At 40.0% G+C, this 17885-nt stretch overlaps 1 protein-coding gene across 5 annotated transcripts in view; it reads right to left on the reverse strand.

Annotated features, from left to right (window-relative positions):
- Nucleotides 1-1143: 1143 nt before the first annotated feature.
- Nucleotides 1144-17885, reverse strand: part of tnfrsfa (tumor necrosis factor receptor superfamily, member a) — an 81747-nt gene continuing 65005 nt past the window's right edge. For 2 of the 5 annotated variants that reach the window (XM_062533682.1, XM_062533684.1), the window contains exons 6-10: nucleotides 15071-15151; nucleotides 14888-14931; nucleotides 14479-14787; nucleotides 13742-13778; nucleotides 1144-6350 (exon numbers count right to left, since the gene is read on the reverse strand). In XM_062533682.1, the coding sequence (XP_062389666.1) occupies nucleotides 6058-6350; nucleotides 13742-13778; nucleotides 14479-14787; nucleotides 14888-14931; nucleotides 15071-15151 (764 nt within the window). In that variant the 3' untranslated portion in view covers nucleotides 1144-6057. The other 3 variants (XR_009938814.1, XM_062533683.1, XM_062533685.1) reach the window with 3 other exon arrangements.

Raw genomic sequence — 17885 nt, forward strand, 5'->3', positions numbered from 1 at the left:
TTGCGTGCGTTAGAAGAAGAATAATAAGAAGTTGCGGAAGAAGACTTGGAAGAACAGTACAGTGCATTTTCATGCACTGTAATAAGAAGAAGAAGAAGAAGAAGAAGACCGAGGAAGAACAGTACAGTGCATTTTCATGCACTGTAATTAAGTGTTTATGACCGTTTCCATAGCAACCAACATGATTATACTGCAGTAACTTCTTGTTTCTTGATAGTGGCCACCATGGATACCCTAGCAACAAATGTTTCAAAATAAAAGTCCTCACTAGCAAGTTAGCTAGTTAGCATGGTTAGCATTGTTAGCATAGTTAGCATTTTTAGCATAACTGCAAAAAATCATCAACTAAGTTAGCTAATCAACCTGGTTAGCATTGTTAACAAATTTAGCATTGTTAGCATAGTTAGCATTTTTAGCATTACTGCTAGAAATCATCGGTTAAGTTAGCTAATCAACCTGGTTAGCATTGTTAGTAAAGTTAGCATTGCTAGCATAATTAGCATTTTTAACGTAACTGCTAGAAATCATTACCTAAGTTAGCTAATCAACATTTTAACATGAATAGAAATCATTAGTTAAGTTAGAGCTGGAATGTTTCATCTTTAAACTGTCTACCTTCACACTATCAACTCTCTGTAAACTATGCAACCACCATGTTTACCCTACCTACACCTTAGCAACCATATCTACATTATCTATCTATTTTTGCATTTTCATGCACTGGTAATTCCTTGGAATTGCATTTCTAGTTATGTATTATTACTTATTATTAGTATGTATTATTAGACAGAGCTAAGTAAAGGTGGGTGTCATCGGCATACAGTCCATCTTTTTTGATGATTTGTCCAAGTAGAGATTGAGAGATAGAGAGCATGTAGAGATTGAATAGTAGTAGACCCAAAGATCAACCCCTGGGGAACACCAAAGGTCAAGGACGTTAGTGTTGAGATACAGTTGCCCATGGCAACAAAGAAACTCATAATTGTTGATAAGTAAGGGATAGGGGTCCCGACAGGATGAACAGAACCCTGATTGCTTCATCCTGAATGTGACCTACAAAGGGTTAAATATAAATGCCAGTCCTGAAGGGACACAATGTGGCCTACAAGGAGTTACAAATAAATATAATACAACATGTTAACACTTGAAGCTTTTATTAAAAATTTAAACATCCTAGATACATTTCAGCAACAAAAAATATATAAAAATACAAACAAGCCAACAACATGGGATGTAAAATATGAGACTTGGATTTGGTGTGCAAAAACACTAGCCGTCACTACAAAATTAGTGAGAATATCAACTTAACAACATAATGACAGCCATCTACTCCTTCATGAAACTACATTTACAATTACATTTTACTACATTGACATGCACACCATATTCCTGTTTTAATAAGGATAATGACAATATTCTGATTGCATATGAGTAATGTAAACACTGTAAGTCAATTAAAATCATATTTTGATTACCGATTGGGGCATGAAAACACATTAGTCAGAAAATGCCCCTCTCAGAATATCAGTTTATGTCTGCAAATGTTTGTGCTATTTTGGTAACATGGTGAAATAGAAGAAATTGAGGGACAAACTGTTGAGAAGTCATTTACAAGTCATGTACACTGCTCGCTGATTCAGAATATGTTGATTAATATGTACATATGAATGGGAATGTTCCTGTGGCTCAACACTGCTGTGCATGTAAACATCTTATTCTAAATATGGCCTTAACCAGAATATGGATTTGAATCAGAATATGGTGCGCATGTACACAGTCATTGGTACAACCGAACAACAACATGTCAGCAGTTGCTGGTCATTCTGACATCTGAAGTATTTTCTGTGTAAAAAAGGATGTGTGTTTAAGAGCTGAATTTGTTATTAATATAAACAACTAGTAATATTAAGGTAATGCATTAAATGCATGAATACATATATCTGTGCATGTCATGTGGATGTGGTTTTAGTGTTTGTAGTCTTAGCTTTATGTCTACCCTAAATGTTCAAACATAACAATTTTGGACAGAAAACAGAAAAAGCTAGAAGCCAACGGTTGAAAAAGTACTTCTATTTGGAGGTTTCTCATTTGACTATAAAGATCAGTATAACTCACAAGTGCAGTCGTCATCAGATTTCAACACAGAAACAGGTAACAACAACAAATCAATTATGAAATATATTATGTATACCTTCTCTGCATACCCTTCTGTCTATATAGACAGGGCAATATATGAATGATTCTGTATTGTACTTTGTCTTTGTAGGCAAGTACGGTTGGCAGTTATATATACTGTGTATGTGTGTGTGTATGTACTGTATATACACAAAAAACAGGAATGGAGCTCGCTCACAAAAAGTATAATCCAAAAAACCCTTGCACTTGAGGTCTCTTTTATAAGCATGGTGGGCCAATAAATCACTTTTTAGATGTGAACTCTCGTTTTTTTGGATTATACTTTTTGTGAGCGAGCTCCATTCCTGTTTTTTATTATAGCATTTGCTAGGAGCCTACGCACCTATAAGGACAACAGCCACTTTTACAGGCGCAGATGCTCTCTTTGAAAATGACTATGTATACACACACACACACACACACACACCTATATATATATATATATATATATATGATATACAGTAATTTCCCGCATATAAGCCACATTGTGTATAAGCTACTACAGGACAATGTTTTATGCAAGTTGAAAGAAACAAAACCACATTAACTGCCCCCCTGTATTAACCTCATAGCTGAAGAAATTTTGCAAAATCAATGTATAAGCCGCGGCTAATAGTCGGGAAATTACGGTATATGAAGAGATGAAGAACTCTTTACCAAGACGCTATAAACTATATTTATATGTATATTTCAGGTAATATCAATAAAAGTGCTGTTGTATTGCTTTGATTGAGTAAAGATAAATCAAATAACAATAACCCAATTGGAATAATTTATGAAAATGCATTGAAATGGTGGATATAGCGTTTTGGAAAAGAGTTCTTCATTTATATATATACATACTGTATACATACATACACATGCACACACCATGTACCAGTCAAAAGTTTGGACACACTATTACACACTACACACAATATTTATATTCAATTATGCAATGCGCAAAAATGGGTAACCAAACCATTGATTTTCTTAATGTTTCAGGTTCTTCGAAATAAACAATGTAGGACACTATAACAGTGCCAATTTAAATTATGCTATTGGGGAGGTAGGCCAAATACAACTAATTCCAGCTTAATGAATAATGAATATTGAATATTATATCACAGGCTAATGTATTACATTATTAAGTAAGCATAATTTAAGCATGGCTACCTGTGACATTTTTTACAGATCAAAATGACATAGGCCTAACTGCTGTTTTGGGTTAAGGCTAAGTTATATGTTTAGCCTAATTAATTAACTTGATGATAGGGATGACATTTTGTGTAATGATGCATCTTCAAATTAAATTTGCAATGATGTGACTTTGCAAAAACAGGCTCTAGTAGCCTGTAAATTACACATCAGAGTATGTGTCCACTCAGTGTCGTAAATTGGCCATGCTTTTCATGTGCGGCATTCTGAAACCTCTCTTGGGACCAACAGTTCAAATTGTCCCTTATTTCAATTTGGGACCCTGCAATTGGAATTGTTGTTTGTTTATTCATAGTCCAAAGACAATCCAAATTAGCCTAGACTATTCAAACTATTCAGACTATTCAGTCTATGAACACACACTTTTTTTATGTCATTTTGAAAAGCCTGTGTGGGTCAGTGTTTCCTCTGAATAATTTTATGCAAGCAAACCTGTGAGAGGCGGAGTGGCTACAGTGGCTATATCATTTGGCCAATATTTAACAATATATTTTGTATTTATATTTAACAATTTGTTTTGCATTTCTTATCTAAACAACATAAAATGTGGGACTGCACTTGTGCCCGTAGCAAGACACTTGCAGATTTTTTAAATGTGTCCACACTTTTGACTGGCATCTACATGTTGCAAGGGCAATGTGAAGGTCTCTGTAATGAATATCATTGTTACAGACTTGCCAGTTGAGTCCCAAGTACTACTGGTGAAATCTCTATAAACAGTATAAATATTGACAACATATTGACAAATAAATAAATGTATCCAAAAAATAAATTAAGCAAGGAAAGCACTGGTGACTTAGACATGGGAAAAAATATGTTTTACTGAAAGAAAAAAAAAAAAGTATTTCTTAGATATTGATAGACAGATAAGGCCATCAGTGTTGATCATTTTAAATTGTGACTATGTTAGTGTACTCCATTCCTGTGCCTCTGTTCTATTAGTTTATGTGGAATACATGTACAGTGCACCTGAGCTATAGCACCACATATGAATCCTTAGAATATGAACTGCCACTGAGGGACAGATGTACTAACGCTTTTGCGCCCACTTCAGGCGTATTTGTTTCGCAACGTGTGCATAGAAAGATGGCGAGGTATGTATTAACAAGCCGCAATGAGGTGAAGGCGCAGACTGCCTGTCGCAGGAGCTGAAAATGGCAAATTGCGCTTTTCCGTCTCATGCATATGGATTTATGGGAGTGTCAGCTGATAGTAGGAGGTTTGTGTAAAAAGATGGGAGGAGAAGCGTTAAATGCGCCTAACTTTCCTACTTGTTGGATTTGATAAATCTTCCATAGCCTACGTGCACAAGTAAGCCTAGTTCGAGTAGAACTACTGCTCTAAATTATCTTCCTGCTTGTTGACATTATGCATTGTGTTATTTCATGATCGAAAACGTCGGATTCCTTTTAATTTTGTCATCAGTTAACTTCATTCAACTGCGCTTCTGATTGAAGTATCGTTCCGTTGTTGTCCTTCGCAAACTGCGTTAAGGCCCCATCACATTACAGGCGGCATGCGCTGCGCTCACCGCTAGGTTGCTCTTGGTTGAGATAACGTTCTACGATTTTTGTTGCTGTTACCGCTCCTATTTCTATGGTTACTGCTGGGCTCCGCGCAAAAGACCATTCACTTACAGCGCGCCGCGGTCAAAGTTCAACATATTTCAACTTTGACCGCGGTACGCGCAACAGCAGCAAAGTGGCAAAATGCCGCCGGCGCTGCGCTTTACTGAGCACAGCGGCAGAGCCGCTTTTGCGCTCTCAACCCATTGAAATGAATGGGTTTCATAGCGCATGCCGCTTATAATGTGATCGGGCCTTTAGGGGGCGGAGAACGGCGCAGATTACCCAACGAATTTCAGGATTGGTAAATAGGACGTAAACTGAAGTATTTTAGCGTGTGCTTTCTGCGTGTTGGCCTTGGTGCAAAAAACGTTACGATCGCTATTCTTAGTACATCTGGCCCTGAGTGTTGACATAAATCCTCTTAAAGTTAAAGCTGACTGGTATAGCTATTTGGCAGACACTTTTATCCAAAGCAACAGACTCGCATCGGCAGATCAACCAATTGTCGGGTGAACATTCTAAGGCTCCACCATGGCCACTAATCGTCTTGTGTGGCCAGTACCTGCACTCAGAGCAGTGATGCACCTTTGGATGCATCTGTGGCAATGAGTGGTGGTAAAACCACTTTAGCAATACTTCCAAGAAGATTGCTTACCAGTAAGGTGGTACTATATGTGTAACTAATTCCATGCATTAACTTAAACTGGCCATGGAAACACAATAAAGTAAGCCTACCATGTTTTACTTTAAGCAGTGCATACCACTGACATCAGAGTCTTCACAGAGATATTAATTCAGCTAATTATTACAGTCATAAACGTGCCTGAGAGCAGTGCATAGAGCCGGTATGGATAGGGAATGCACAATCAGGAGCAGAGTTCAGTGTTGGCTTTATAACGCTAATCATATGCTACATACAGGGCAGAGAGCTCCACTCTCAAAAATGTCTGGATCATTCCAACCAGCTAGTCCACAACTGGTGAGTAGAGACAAACCAAAGGGCTTGATTTTGGTTCACAAACACCCCAATTATCAGGAATCTAGACCTCTAGGTTCTCCTTTCAGTCCTAATTTGACTTTTCTTCATACTCCCTTCCTGAGTTGAACCAGGCATAGGTCATGCCAACCGGTAGAATCCTCTCTCTACAGCCCTAGTGGCAATGTTTTCAGCTGAGTAGCGTTGATCCAGCTGCAGTAATGCCTGAATTAGATCATTGATGTTGGCACGGAGCCCTTCTCTCTGCATCCAGACACAAAGCAGCTCATACACCTTGTCCCCAGGTGGACTACTCTCTGCAATCTTAATAGCATTGTCACTCACTCCAATGCTGCGGAAGAACTTGTTGTGGAACCGTACATCCAGAAAGGTGTCAAACAGGTCAAAACTCTTGCTGAGGGATGTCTCCTCTCCTGGGGGGGGGAAAAGTTCAGATATTATATGACATGATTACAGAGGGTTGTCAAACTAAATGTTAGTTCATGTGACATTGGTTCTGGGAAAGGAAATTGGAAATGATGACAATGCGCTCTATGCGCTGGTCATTTATTGCCCACCAGGCCAGACTTTATGGATGAGCTGGACACTCTGCTGTCTCCATCCCTGAGCATGACTGTCCACTGCTCGTCCTCGGTGATATGAACATCCACTTAGACGCCCCAGGCTCAGCGGACTTTACGGCCCTGATCCACTCTCTTGACCTCGAACTGGTTTGCAGCCCACCTACTCACAAAGCTGGAAAAGAGCACGATTTGATCCTCACTCGGAACTCCATCACAGACACCCTCATGGTGACACCTCTCCATCTTTCCGATCACTATTTCATCCGTCAGCCTGACAGAACAAAAATAACTGACCAGACACTCCTATCCTTTTCAGCCAGCATTACTGCTGCCATGATGGCTTTCTACAATGACAAAATCAACTGTGTCACAGACAGCGCTACTCAACCCTCAGCCGCCGCCTCCTCCTCCGTCCGGTCTTACTGCAGATACCCTTGCCTCATTTTTTACAAAGTGGTGCAGTCAATCAGCAGTCAATTCTCTTCATGCCCAAGACACAACAGACTCAAGATATTGAACTCCTACAACCTCTAGTGGCTGCTGGAACATCTTTTTCAGCATTCGTGCCTGCCCCCGACAGTGAGGTATCTTGACTCCAGACATGTAGCCATCCTACCACATGCTCATTGGACCTACAAGCCTACTTCAATCCATCAGGCCGACCATCACACCAGCTATCATAGGGTTACACTTTTACTTAAAAGAACACTCCACCGTTTTTTTCATATTAAACTACGTTATTCCCTTAAAGAGGACATAGGATGGATGAATCGAGTATTGTACTGTGTTCTCTGATGTTACAATAGTATACATTCAATTTTGATTCAAAAATTAAACTCAACTGTGACTTCCGGTTGGGCTCATGCTAAGATGTAACCTGACTCTCGCCAGATCCTTGTAGTTCGCTGAGCTTCACACAAGGATCTGGGACTTCTCAATAGGAGATATATTTCTGAAGGCGGGGCCATCCTCGCATGTGATTTGATAAGCCACTTGTCCGTTATCTTGAATGACGTGCTAGGCTACTTCAAGCTCTTGCCAAACCCGGTTGGAAGAAGAGTGAAAACATCCTTGCCACCAATAAATGTCTTCAAAACCATTCTCTGTTCATGTTTTAAAGAATGAATACTCGATAGATTCGACAAAACGAAATTGAAATAGCAGAATCAATGTCAGCACAAGACTCCTCGCTGCGTGCCGCCATTGTTGTTTGAATCAAACACGCTTCGGTGCTCCTGATTGGCTCATAATTTTTTGATCCCTGGAAGGAGTTTGGATTGCCCTCGAGCCCAGACCCTTGTGTGGAGCTCAGCGAAACGCCTCTGGTGGAGCATGGCGGAACTACAAGGGTCTGGCGAGAGTCAGGCTAGCTAAGATGGCCACTCAAGCGTGAACTTGCAATGGGGTGATATGGGTGGTTTTCAAAATAAACTCTCCAATGTGATACTGAGGTCTCAGCAATGAACGCCTCTCTAATGATTTTGAACAAGCGTACCGACATTATGCAAGCCGCTCAGCGAGAGGACAGGTTACAAGTTAGGGAAGCTACTTCTGATATTGCTAAATTACAATTGAATGCGGCAGAGTTGGAAGACCGAAATCGCTGAAACAACCTGCGCCATTGTTATCCTGAGAATGAAGAGGGGGGGTGACGCTATTGCTTTCCTACAACACCAGCTTCCTATCTGGTTCCCTTCACTGGTTGACAGAGGGATAATCGAGATTGAAAGAGCTCATCGAGTCTACACAAGAGGTGGAAATTCATCAAGCAAGCCCAGAACCCTCGTCTTCAAACTTCTGAGATACAACGATCGCCAGGCTATCATGAAGGCATACAGATTAGCAGGCACATGGTCAGTCCCAGCTCTTGCTGTTTGCTGACTACTCCAATGCAACCTTCCTGAAACGCAAGGCTTTCTCATCCTGCATTGCTTCGCTCAAACAGAAAGGGATCCAGTTTTTCCTTCTCTACCCTGCCAGCCTGAAGGTAACATTCGACTCGAAAAACATACGTATTTTCTCTCAGCATTACATTAAAGACATTTGATTTCAGCAGTAGCCTAGCCTCTTCTTGTTAAACGATACTGTTAACTGCACTGGTTAATTAATGACTTGACTACTGTGTCGTCAAAGCGATTATCTTGAACCTCGATTGTCGTAGGCTAATGTGTGTTTTTTCTCTGTTAATGTACTCGTTGGGTCATTTCTTTCATAACAATGACTCACGTTAAAACAACCAAATTGAATGTGGTTTTGTAAGACTGTCTTAGCTCGAATCCAAGGAATAGTGATTACTTTTGTTCTAGCTAGACCTTGCAGGGGTGTTAGCGTTTTCCCCTGGCGGACTAGCAACGTTGTTCTCTTTTAAAGAGACCCTATGCAACTTTCTGCAGGAGACTATCGCTCCTTGTTTACATCTGGAAGTCTGAGACGAAGAACCACGCTTGCAATTTATATATTTAAATATAGCCTATAAATATACGCGCTAAAGCTGTCGGGGAAGCTCTGCAGAGAAAATGCAAGCATAAAACGAGCGAAAACGAAAAACGAAACCGAAACCAGAGATGAAATCGCCAATCCTGCATAGTTCCTCTTTAAGAAGTCTGGAGGGGGCTTTTGCTGTTTATCTTTACGTTTGTCTCATGACTGCATTTTTACATGGCTACATTTTTTTTTTTGTCTTCACGCTGTTTTTGCACTCTACCACTATATATTGTCATTACAGGTAATGATTGTCAATGACAATTTTATTTATTGGAATGTGCAGGGAGTTAACAAGCCTGTTAAGAGGGTTAGGTGTCTTGATTTTCTATATAAAAAAGAATACACTTTGTAATTTTGCAGGTAACACATTTAAAGAAACAGGATCTTCATAGATTTCAAAACAAGTTCTATAAAATTCCTTTCCATGTACCCAAAATAAAACAAAGGGTGTTCTACTCTTAGCTAACAGACAGTTGAATCTGCATGTTGCAAACACTTGATGCGTCTATGAAGTCAAGTGATATGTAGCCTATGTTTTGTTTATTCTCTTCTCTGTAAGTGTAACCCCCCCTTATTGGGGGCCAAGCAGCGAAGCTGCGAGGCAACCCATAGTGATTCTACGTATTCTTATTATTATTACACAGCTCTGCTTGGTCAAACTCAACCATACAGTAAAAAGTTCTGAAATTTGGCACACTTATTCTATTCACAACTCTGAGCCTGGCACTAATTATGTAAATGTGAAAATGTGTGTGAATGCTGATCCACGAATTCCCATAGAAGTTAACTTAAAATTTAGAAAAAAAATATAGGCTAGCTTTTTTCAGCAGACATCGCAAACATAAAAAAAATTTGCACAACTAACACATCTTAATTTTTTGAGTATATATATTAGTGAACACACACAGCACACACACAGTGAGGTGATTCACACACTAACCCAGAGCAGTGAGCTGCCTGCCCAACCAGCGGCGCTCGGGGAGCAGTGAGGGGTTAGGTGCCTTGCTCAAGGGCACTTCAGCCGTGGTGGACTGGTCGGGGATCGAACCGGCAACCCTCCGGTTACAAGCCCGAAGCCCTAACCAGTACACCACGGCTAGCTAACGTTAGATTGTCTTAAGCAAAAAATATAGTGATAACGTTAACGATAGGTTTGATTGTCTTTAGCTATTGATAACATTACCTAAAGCTAACCGGTTAGGCTACTGTAACTATAACTATATAAGCAAATCAAGTAGGCTAAGGAGTAGCCTACGACAGGCGGCAAGACGATAACGTTAACATTCAGGTTTAGGGTTTAGCCCACTGCATCAGTGGTATGGTAGTGCCTAGGCTACTTCAACGTTAGACTGTTGCTTCTAATGTTTACAGCTGTGGCTTAATGAGCACTGATGTAACAATTGATCTTTGCCGCCAACGCGTCTCAACGTTAAGTCTATGGTAGTTTTTAACTCTTATATGGTAAATATCTCAAAAAGTATAAAGTTCACAAATGTGAAAAATACATTCGTCAAATCTCCGTTACAAGACCTTTGTAGGAGTGTTTGAATGACATCAAACGGTTCAGTGGTTTTAGCGTAATTAACCATTGATTTTGGTCAGAAGAAGAATAATAATATTAAGAAGAACAGTGATAACAGTACATTGCATTTACATGCAATGTTATAAGAAAGTCCACATTTTCATAACAGTCAACAGTCAACAATCAACTAGGTTGTGGGTCAGTCTAGTTACATTTTTAATAAATGATGCCTCTTTCATAAGGCTGCCTTGCTTTTGAACTTGCACACTGTGTGTGTGTGTGTGACAGAAGTGCTTAACTGGAAGCGCATAGAAAAGGACTTGCACACAAATTGGAGAGTTTGGGCCGTAGTGTGCAATGCTGTACTTCCATGGGAATGAAACAGGCAGGACAAGATATGTGATTGGTCAGTGTTCAAACTGTGTAAATGGCAACATGAAAAGAAAAGTATTTTTCCTCAGTGGAAAATACTGTGTTTTAAGAAATAATTGATAACATTACTAGCAAGAAAGTTGTATTATATTTACATTTAGATATTTTTTCAGTGAGTATGTAGGTTTCTTACAGGGGAGACACCAGACACGTAACTGTTCCGTTCGCGATGCTTAAAGAGGAATAATGCACGATTGGCGATTTCATCTCTGGTTTCGGTTTCGTTTTTCGTTTTCGCTCATTTTATGCTTGCATATTTCTCTGCAGAGCTTCCCCGACAGCTTTAGCGTGTATATTTATACATATATAGGCTATATATAAATATATAAATTGCAAGCGTGGTTCTTCTTGTTCCTTTCGCGTCTCTGACTTCCAGATGTAAACAGCAAACGATCGTTTATCAGAAAGTTGCAAGGTTGTAATAGCGGAGAGGGACACTAGGGGCGGGAGGAAATATGACTGTTTTCGATAAAACTGATCAGTCAAGCAAAACAACGATTTCTAAGCGCTTTTATGACTATGAAAAAGTTGCATAGGGTCTCTTTAAAATCCATTTTAGAAGATGGGTCTATTTTTTTCGAATTTACGCGCCACTGGTGGTCTGGTGTAGGCTGGGTGAACCCTGCCTGAACTTCCGGGAAAATTGAATTTCGCCCGGCAGCTCAGGCTGGACAGGAGCAGATCAAAATCCTCTGTTTACTGCCAGAATCTTTGGCTCCTATCATAAACGTCCATGCTCTAGTCCTAGCACGCTATTGGCCGGTGACGCGCCGAAACCGAAACTTAAACGACGCGAAGTGCAGGAGAAACAAGCCTCGCCAGACTAATGTTCAATCTTAAAAGATTGAGCTTAGTATGGTGAAAACCAGACTAGGTGTCTTCCATTGATTATAGTGATTAATAACTGCTGCAACATACGGGTCGCAAACGGAACGCTTCAGTTACGCATCTGGCAGGGTTAGTTATCTTCTTCTCAACTGTGATTTTGGGGCAATAACTGAGTCAATGGTTGCCTAGCAAAAACTTGATACAACATGCAGGTTAGAGCAGATGGAGAGCATTCAGGAGTTCAGCGTTCGGTTCCTTTATTGGGGGAATTCACTTTGAACAAACACATTTGCTATATCATTAATGTTGTATGTAATTAGAAATCCATATACAATCTACAGCATGGAATTCAGTTTTACATGTTTGCCAAAGGAAATGTTTTTGCACATTCTGACTGGTGTAGCCTGGAGCACCGTTCATCGGTCTGAAAGCAATTACTTCTGTAGCCTACTTTTGGAAGATCTCTTTTGTTTGGGTCTAAATTTACATTTAAACTGCTTGACTAACTTGTTGACTTTGGGACTTTCACAGCATTGAGCTCTGTGGGTAAATTGTTTGTTGTTAAGACACCTTGAGTTGTTTAACAAACATTGGGATTTCAAAGCTTGCATACGTGCCATGGGGGTAATATGACCTAACCTAGGCCTACCTCATACAAGTTGAACTCAGTCATTGATTTTCCCGTTAAGATGCAAATCTCAAGTTGCAGTGTAAGAAAGAACAACGGTCACACAACGTCAGCACTCATTCAATAGGCTAATTAAGCTTATTAATTGTCTGTCTTATCGCTCATCTGCTGAATCGCTGGCTGTTAGGCAGAACAATATAGGCTACGCCCCATTTTCTCAAAACATCCATAGCTCCTGTACCTATTCTTAAAGCGGTTGATGGGCAAGTAGTAATTGACTATCTGGACAAAGTGGTCCTGACTGAACTGATGTTAGACATCTAGCAGACGTACTGGCTTGCTTATCCTATAATAGCGTAATTATTCAAATACATTGAGGAAACATGTTGCCTTGCTTGAGTTACATATATATTTTCATGTGGTTTGGCATTTAATTTACACGGAAATGGAGATTTTATCACTGACAACAATTATTTTTCAACCCCAGCCAAAGTGGAGAGTTGGGAAAACTTGCATGTAAACGGGTATAAACAGCGTTTTTGCGTTGTGAGGTGATGTTCCTTCATTTGTTTGAAATCTCTGGCCACATGTTTGCTCAACGTGTTCGTAGCTGTTTAGCATCGATGCTAATCCATTTTGGGGTTTTTTGGAGACCTGAGTTGATACACTGCTAGTTAAAACCAGAAATCTTCACAAATGATCTTTACAGAGTGTTTTGTCCATAATATGTCTTGTAACACCAAATGTCAAAAGGGTTAAAAAACTTTTTTTGACATACCTTATAGAAAGCACTTAACTGGAACCAATTTCATCTTACAATTTCACAAAAAAAACATTCCCCGTGCCAAATATGAAGACATTTATCGAGGCAGTCTTGAGATCATATTGTGACCTTCTTTGCAGAGAGTCTGGCCTAGCTCCATTGACAAACGTTTATTTCCTGGTTTGTGGACGCTTGCCTGAAGTTGAATTCATTGGAGTCGCTAAAGTTTGGTAATGACATGATAACCACGGGGGACACAACGATAACGATAGGCTTGAAACTTAAATGTAATCGCTCTTGGGAACACCCTCTGTTCGCTGATTGGGCAGAGATGCATGCGCCGGAGTAAACCAAGCTGGGTGAAGCTTTGTCAGACGGAGTATGGAGAGAGATGTAAATGAGCGGAAGTACGTAGTCAGGCGGGGGCCAGGCTTGTGAGCTTGTCCTTTGACCACCAAAATGTGAACTTTAGGCCAAAATTAAAGAAATCTCTCAGGGCGTTCCTGAAATAGTGTTTTTGCAAGAATGTAAGGTGACAATGGCTTTTAGCTGCCTCTTATAAGAATATCATGAGTGTTTCTTACCAAGCAGAGGCAACAGACGTCTGTTCAACACTTCATCCTGAAAAACATACATATAATCAGACAAAGTTGCAGGCTAAATCTCCAATAGATCTTAAAATGAGTCAAACACATAAATGCTGCTAGGCAAAATAGACTACATGAGCGGGTCAGCAGATACTGCATTAGACTTTTTAAATGGTCCGTCATTTAAAGAGTTCAGTGCAATCCCTGTGTTGCATACACAGTCTTGTGTGCAAGCAGATTCCCTCAAATAAGCTGACTGTCAGAATAGACACACTGTTTGATGTTGCACTGCTTGCTGTTAAGGCGAATGACACACACACACACACACATATATATATATATATAATGCCCAAAGCACACCCATGAGTGATTAAGAAACATACGAACAACCCTTTCAAACAATGTGCCTGACCTCTGATCACAAAACCACACTGTTAAATTAACAAATGTGAACTGGACACACTTTAAACCTTGACCAGGTGTTTCAGATTGTTAAAATAGAACCCTCTGTTGCAACGGTTTCTGATTTCAAGTGGGCTAGGGCTAGTTGCAGCTGCAATCTTTGATCTGAACTGAGCTTGCTTAAGTCTATACCAGCATCAGTAAAAATGAAGGCCATTGTTTCAAAAGTTTTGAATATGTGTTGAAAAGGTGGTTAACACAACCTTTGGGAGACAGATACAGTGAAAAAGATGTTAAGATAAATGAAAGGTAAAGAACAAAACAGCACCCACCCTGGACCAGTGCTCTGGCTCACAATCTGTAGAGCAATTGGGTCTCATCATGGGGGGACTGTGACCTGGTGTCTCCACTCCATTAAGTACAGCTGTAGGCACTGCACTGAGACTTGTCTGAGAGGAACTTGTGGTGTTGGGCAGACTATCGCCCAACCCCCTGTCCTCGTCCTCCAGGGCAGAGCCTTTAGTGACCACGCCCTGAGTCTCCTGGAGCAGGGGGCTTGACTCAGGACGAGGCTCCTCACCCTCTTCCAGTCCAGCATTTTTGGTGTTCTGCTTTTCCTCTGCTGATTGGAGGGAAACCTCCTGAGTGAAAATAACAGCAATCAACTGTTAACCAACAAAAGCACTTATATCTGATAAACTACAACCAATAACTTTAGTATGATATTTATGATCCACTTACAATTGGAATCTTCACATCCTCAATTGGACATTCACATGCTGAAGCTGAGAGAATAGTTCAAGTTCAATCTCACCTCAATCATTTATGTCATTTCAATGTACATTTCTGACAATTCATCTGGTTTCAAAATGGGCTCAAAACACACTTGATGGACTTAAAATCTAAAAAGGGGTTAATACTCACCCAGATCTGACTGCCTCTTGCACCAACAAAAACCACCAACAGCACATCCACTCAGACAAAAAATGAGTAGTATGACTGTCCCTGGATGATGGAGAGAAAAAAAGACCAATACTTAGCAACTCTATACACTACAGTGAAATAACAATACAGTGCCATACAGTGGCACCCCTGGTACAGATGAAAAAAAATGGCTAGTGTTGGAAATGTTTTCCAGTTGTGAGTCTCCAGACTCCCATCCGTGTAATGGAGCATAACTACGTGCATTTAACTAATTCTTCCCTTCGCTTAAATCTGTCATTTATGCGTGATAGAGGGAATTATGTGTTTTGGGAGGGGCAACCCCCAAAAATCTGGGTGAATCTTCTACAACTCTTCTGCCTTGGCTTAAGCACCTTTCCAGCTATGCGCTCTGGAGGGCGAGCGCCACTACAAGGTGAAACAGCATATTGCTCAATGTCGACAGTAGGCCTAGTTCTAAATACACATACTGTAGGCAACACAGAATGTTACAAATTGACATTACAGTATCAAATTTGATGCTTAATAAGCTGATAAGGCTTCATGTTTTTCCCCATTACAGTGTCACAAGGTGGCATATTTCCCAACATTACCTTTTCCATGAGGCTACATTGTTAAATAGTGAAAATCCAGTTATAATCAACCACTTACTGGATACTGGAGCTTACCGACTGTGCATCTTCAGTTTTAATGTTAAGTCATAATCCCATACCCTACTTTGCTTGAATCTTTGTTTCTTTCCAACTTCACCACAGTCATCCATACATTTGCACAGACGTCTGCACTATTGCCGAGGAGTTTATATTCTCCTGTCTCTTGATTCGTTTGTAATTGAGGTTGGTATTGTTATGCCAGTCTCTCTACTGTATTCAAAACTTAAGGTCTCAGTCTACAGCGGGATTTCCCAATCTATTTTTTCAGGTCACAAAGCGACCCCAATCTTTCAGATGTTGGGAGAGAGAGTGCAACTCATCTTTGCTGTAACATCCAGACGAGAGCGGTACTTTTTTCTCAAATGTCCTTGCTCGCCTGATTGTTGTGCTACTTTGTTATGAACATTGATCAAGCATAATTATGTCAATCAAACACCCCATGCAGGCTGTCTACATTTATTTTTACTTAGCTAGATTATAATGAAGGGACTGAATCTCAGGCCACCCCATATGTGCTCCCGACTCCAAGGTTGGAAAACGATCAAATTTCATATGATGCTGCTCATGATGCTCAGGCTAGGATCATCCCTAGCCTGATGATGTCATACTCAATTCTAGTCAGAATTTGTGTCTGATACTTTTCAATCAGTGTCTGATTATGGGCCATGTTTGCAAAAGTGAAACCAGAGTTTTCCCACATCTCCACTTTGGTCTGACTTTTCAGAAATAATTGTTTTCAGTGATAAAAACCTCTGTTTTGTGTAAACCAGATGACGTGATGGATGAGTCACAGTTGCTCATCTGTCCATCATCGGACAATTTGATTGGTCCAAAACCATAGACTGTAGAACGGGATTTCTGATGGAATAGCATGTCTGAACAGGCACTGCACTGGTAACCGACTGATCAATCCGACTGCTTTTCTGCCGAAGATCGGCTGTCGGCTTGGTGTCTCCTGGCCTTTATTAATTGCACTGAATTAACACTTTAGGCGCGTTTTAAAAAAAACACCACATTTTAAAAAACCACCACGGTCCACATTTTAAAAAAACAACATTGGATTTTTACATAAAAATGTCAAAAGGCCATGGTTTGAAAGTGGTCCAAGAAGGTCCTACTGTAAATGCGAAAATCATTGAGTATGAACAAAAGTTTATGAAGGGGGTCAGTTTACTCATCTAATTTGCATATCATTCCACTGCTTGGTTGAATTCCCCATTGTCTTGCGTTCTGTAAGGGGGTGCATTAACCATAATTATGTTATTTGCACACCTATGAAGTAGTTCCAATTTGCTGGCCGTATTACACTTGAATATTAATTTGCCAAACTCGTTGTGAAGTTCAAATGAACTGTCATGTTACATCCAAGCATCAAACAACAAAATATCCACAATTCAAGAATCTCAGAATATTGAGGTCACATTTTTCACAAAGTGGTCTAGAATTCTGTAGAAATTAAATTCTTCCATTTAAAGAGACCCTATGCAACATTTTTAAACTTTAATTTTTATTTGGTTTTGTTTCATTTCAATGCAGCAATACATAGTTTTTTAAGAGAGAAAAAAAACAGACAAACAAACAAACAAAAAACAACAACACAAAACACAACAACACTTCCACTAACAGCTTATAGGTCCTTCCATTGAGTCACAATGCAGCAGTTTTTCCCCCCCTGTTTAGTTGTCATTAGTTGTGGTATCATCCTCACCCCCCAGCAATCTGTAGTAATGCCACTTCTCCCATTTCCCTTGAAACTGTTCCTCCCTCATTCTCAAAGTATGTGTGAACCTCTCAATATCATAAATCTCTTCTACTATGCTCAGCCACTGTTCTCTAGTTGAGGGGTCTATCTTATACCAGGCCCCTGTAATTGCCTTCCTACTAGCCACCAATAATACTTTCACCAGATATTCATCTCTCCCTTGTACCTCTTCTTGTGGAATGTTCCCTAGATACAATACCAAACAAGTCTTTGTTATCTCATATCCCAGTATCTCCCTCAGCACTCTCCACACTCCCTCCCAATATCCTTCCATATTTTGACATTTCCAAAACACATGAGTATGGTCTGCCTCCGCTTGACCACACATCCTCCAACATGATTTCTGATCTGGTGCACATCTCCCCTTAGTCTTTGGTGTTAT

The sequence above is a fragment of the Sardina pilchardus genome, chromosome 4, assembly GCF_963854185.1.
Source record: "Sardina pilchardus chromosome 4, fSarPil1.1, whole genome shotgun sequence".
Lineage (NCBI taxonomy): Eukaryota > Metazoa > Chordata > Actinopteri > Clupeiformes > Clupeidae > Sardina > Sardina pilchardus.